Source organism: Teleopsis dalmanni, chromosome X (assembly GCF_002237135.1).
Source record: "Teleopsis dalmanni isolate 2A chromosome X, ASM223713v2, whole genome shotgun sequence".
NCBI classification, from domain to species: Eukaryota; Metazoa; Arthropoda; class Insecta; order Diptera; family Diopsidae; genus Teleopsis; species Teleopsis dalmanni.
In genome coordinates this window covers 101,821,038-101,826,185 of record NC_051848.1, presented here as the reverse complement: position 1 = coordinate 101,826,185, position 5,148 = coordinate 101,821,038, and the positions used below count along the sequence as shown (strand labels likewise).

The window sequence follows — 5,148 nt, the reverse complement described above, 5'->3', positions numbered from 1 at the left end:
AAATACATTAGTTAAAATGATATCGTTAACTCGTGATTTAGGAACACATATGTAATAAAAAATTCTCTAGAAAATAAATCATTTAGAAGTAAAAATTCAGAGCCCTAGGATAACAAAGTAGATCTATATGCGATCTACGTGCATTTTGCTGCAAACTCATCATCCTCGAAAGTTAATGAAACTCTTCGCAATAATATACGATAGAGAAGGCATGACCTGCTGACTTTAAATATGATTGCTTCAATTTTATTAGTTACACCAGAGCCCCTCTACTGAGATTCTGATATAACAGTTAAAGCGAGACAAAGTGAAATTTTTATGCAGAGTTAGATTAAGACATTCAATGTAGACTTGTTCTCTAGAACAACTGTCGATTTTTTGCAACCAGTGCGTTTATCATAGTCGGTTTTTATACGATAGTGTACAAACTCAGCATAGTTGACTTCCTTGGTACAGAGTTTCAATAGCGCTTATTACAACACTATTTGAATTTAAAAGTATTTTGCTATTTTCCACCATCGAAAAATCGCATATCATTTGAGTTACATACAAAATCCATTGTTTTGACAATTACAAAAGTGTGGTCACCGAAACCACTTTGACTTGTAAACTAATTATCTGAGTGTCATGAAATTTTGACATGCCTCATTTGAAGAATGTTACTTTCCATACATTATATAGGTTTGTCAATAATGTTGCCATCTATGTGTGTGACGTACAACTTATTGAGTGTTCTGATATTTTATTTTAATTTCCATAAATTTTTTTATGTCACTCAAAATTTTTCATACCAATTAAATTTGAATATGGAGTACATTTAAAATAAATTACAATAGTAATTCCTGGAGTGAAATAATATTAGATACCCACTACTGCAATTCAAAGTATTCTGTTGTGATATTATATTGGCTGCTCGCTTTGACACAGTACTATGTATCTATCAAAACTGACAGCTGTGCAAACTCTCTAAAGTGGGCTCTAATTGTCGATCAAGTTGGTTCGTTTAATATACAGAGTATGAAGTTATTCCAAATATTGAGAAAAAATTTTCAAATTTAGAAAATGTATACATCCAAGGAAAATTGTCCATAAATGATAAAAAGTACTCAAGTTTAAGAAAATTATACATCCAAAAATAATTGCCAATACATTACAAAAAAAAAAATTCGAGTTTAGAGAAACTATCCATTCAAGAAGTATAATCCACTAACAATTTTCGAGTTTACAATAGTTATCCCTGCAAAAAGAACTATCCTCTAATGATAAAAGAAGTTCGAGTTTAGGAAAGTTGTCCATGTAAGAAGAATTCTCCGTTAATAATAAAAAAGGTTTTAGTCTAGAAAAGTTTGCCTTCCAAGAAGCATTATTCACTAATAATATACAATTATTCGAGCTTAATAAATAAAAATTAAGCATCCAAAAAGGATTGTCCGTTTAGAAAAATTAGTCATCCGAGAAAAATTATCCACTAATAATAAAAAATTTTTCAGTTTACAAAAATTATCCCTCCAAGTAGAATTGTCCGTTAATGATAACAATTATTCGAGTTTATGAAAGTTATCGGTCTAAGAAGAATAGTTTGTTAATGACAGTTTCGAATTCAAGAAAGTTATTAGAATTGTCCGTTAATGACAAAAAAAAGCTTTGAGCTTAGAAAAATTAGCCATCTAAGAAGAATTATCCACTAATGATAAAAAATGTGTTAATGTAGAAAAGTTATCCGTCTAAGAAAAATTATCCGTTAATGGTAAAAATTTTCAAGTTAAGTAAAAATCGGCTATCCAAGAAGAAGAATTATCCGGTGGCATGGTTTACACTCTATTACTATTATTACAATTATAATTATATATATATCTAAAATTATATTTAATAAAACTTTATATTACAAATGCTACCTGTTGTAATCTTATATATCTCTAATAAAAATCCATCATTTAGCAAATACTAAAATGTTTTTCTCTCGCCGATCTATAACAGAATTAAACCACTGACATCTGTGTAGCTTAATGCACTACAGCAGCAACAGGATTTAATTATATAAATAAATTTAATGCAACTTTAAATTAATGTTTTAATGGCACTCGCTGTACCATCCTTTGAAAAGGAAGTGCGCACTATATAAGTAATTATAAATAAAATAGCGAAAAGTATTCAGAACCGATTCGTATATGAACTCATCAGAGTACACATATAATTGCGCATTCATAATGAGTTTCATACCCATATGACCATTGGTTTACTTTGTAATTGCAGAACAACCAGTGAACTGAGCCATTAAAATTTTCTAATGCCCACATAAGTGTCAACATGACAAGGAAATTTTTATATCCAAAGCTTAACATTCACTGGAACACTTCCTTTTGGGTGTGACTGTCATTGGCGTTAACTTCATCGAGCATTTCCCAAAGCATGCAGGACATTTAAATAGTATGAAATTAAAAAATTACTCAGTACATTTAGCATTGCAAAGTTCAATTAAATTACAAAAAATTACATTTTCATTGAAATTAAGTTACAAATTTATGTTGCAAAAATTAAATAAAATATAAAATATATATATAGTATAAAAGCATATTGAAATAAAATTGAAGTTTTATTATTAAACAAGTAAAAGCTATTTCTTCAAACATTTTTATTCATTTAAATAAATTGAAAAATATTATGAAAAAAAGAGATTACAAAATCATATAAAAATATATATTTATGTATATAATAAAATTATAAATTATATTAAATTTCTTCAGAGTTACATTTTTCAACCTTCTTTATGATTCCAATATTTTCCTATATATCATACCAAGGAGGGTTTGGAAAGACAAGCGGATTAATCCCTTTTCGATGAATCACGTACGGTATTCTTCATTTTTTCTAAATTAGAACCTATGTGACAAAACTTTCTGGCAGACTATTGTGCGAAAATTAACAATTAATAATCAAATTGTCCAAAGTAAGGCATACGCCCCACGTCAAGAAAAAATGCTAGAGAATCTCATTTAATTCAATTAAAATGAACTAATCCTTCAAGAAATCCTTAACAAGACAAACTCTTGCGTTCCTTCCCTTTCTATTAGGTCTCTAATAGCCGACCTACTAAGGTCGTAGTGTGTCAGTCGAAAATTGTTTATCATTAATGGATAATACTTCTTGAAAAAATAATAAAATTGGTCGGATTCAGTGCAAACAGATGTGGGTGTTATAACTCGTTTAATTATGAGAACATACTCGCTATATATCTCATTTTGCTTTTCCTTGCTTTTCTTATGCTCAAGATCTCTACTAACTCAGCGAAATTGTATATGCTATACAACTAGAACTATTGACATACTTCTATGGTGACAACATCATCATATCGTAAATTCCGAAAATCACATAAGTCGTCCGTGCATACTATCAAACTTATATCTCAAAAGTCAATTCCAAAAATCTATTAACACAATGTTCTCAATGAGACATAAATGAGAAAAAGTATTTAGTACAACGAAATGGCATTACCATATTTTCCAGGAAATTCATCCGCTAACATCCGGTTAGCTCAGAAAGCAATAATAAAAGTAATGAGTGAATCGCTCATTAAGCTTAATTAAACTCAGCTGAAATCTTTATTATCAAGAAGTCAAGACCGCTAATTATAGGAAAAAAAACAACGTACACTGTCTATGTCCTTCTTTTACACTATTTTTGCGCTAACTAACCATAGTACAAAATTATAGAGAGTCAAGCAATACAAACCAATACATAATATTATTGAATGGGTTTCAGGGTACCGCTGAATACAAGCAGATGAAATTAAGAATAACCAAACAACTATCGGAAATATCTTCAACTAGGAAACAAAAACTGATGCTACTAAAAACTATTCTAATACATATTCAAAACCACATTTTAAGATTACCAGAAGATTCTTGGAAAATCGTAGAAAAAAAAAGCGATTAATTTGTTGAACTCCAGAACAAGCAAGTTTTTAAGAAAATCAAAATTATTTATTAAAAAGTCTAAATTATACCGGAGGGATTTAATTTATACCTTTTTCTATATCTTAAGGTTTTAGGTGAGGAAAATATGTTCTAGCATGTCACCGCAACGACCCAACTAACCATGGATAGCTGTGAAAAATCTAAACTAAGTTGACCAAATTACACCTCAAAGAACTGAAGAACTGAAATCCAACTCAACAGGATTAAGTACGGGGTGGTAAAAGTCTTAACTCATAAAAACTCATAAACTCATAAAACTAAATCTATTTTGAAGTTAAAAAAACTTCGTTCTACAAAAAAAGACGATTTCTCTTTTATTCTGAATAGAGACTATACCATATTAGTAAATAAAGTCGAATTCTTCTTAAAAGGATTTACTTTATAAGTCATTCCATAAATTTATTTAGAAAAAGTTTACCCTTATACCACTGAGTGAATCAGAGTGCCAGATAACGCTGTATATCACACGCTGTATGGAGAGGAAAAAGGGACTACAAAAAGAGTAGTTAGTTGTTGCGCTGTACTAAACGCAAATGTGAATACTTAACGCCTGATTGTAAATTAAGACTGATAAAATTAAACAAATACAACAAATAATTGAAAAAATTATATTGAGTTAATTCAAAAAATCTATGATGAAGTCGCAATAGATCTTAATATCACAGTGTTGCAAGATGTCATACTCATATTAAAAACAATAATTATAGTAATAAAGCAATCAGAAATAATTGATATAGATTATGACTTCACAAAAAGAAATTACTATATTTAAAAATACAGTCGAAACTATTACCTGAACCTTCCTGTGTATAAATGATTATTGAATATGTTACTAACGATTAAATAATTAGATCTTATAATATGCAACTAAAAAAGGCAACGAATTTTCAGAAGAAGATTATTTATAAATTGTTTTTACAGAACACAACATGAAGAATTGTCTATCCTCTTACTTTTCCTCCTACTCCTACTAATGCGGTAATAATTTATTATATATTGCATATTTTTAGGATAAATAAAATTTATGTTGTGTATTTTTGAGATTAAAAGACTTGCAGGTGATATATAATTGATATCTATTTTTGAGTAATTTTTTTAATTATCCTATAAATATACAACTTAAATTAATATTAAATAGCGAGAAATAATTTAAACAATAGTTTGTTGAAATTAA

The 5,148-nt window shown here is 28.7% G+C and overlaps 1 protein-coding gene across 1 annotated transcript in view; it reads left to right on the top strand.

Moving 5' to 3' along the window:
• The first annotated feature begins 3,482 nt into the window (after positions 1–3,482).
• The window catches only part of LOC119688866 (myeloperoxidase-like), a 5,039-nt gene continuing 3,373 nt past the window's right edge, over positions 3,483–5,148 (top strand). Inside the window, exon 1 of the mRNA XM_038103527.1 lies at positions 3,483–3,526. Within this exon, the coding sequence (XP_037959455.1) occupies positions 3,483–3,526 (44 nt within the window). The remainder of the gene's footprint in view (positions 3,527–5,148) is intronic.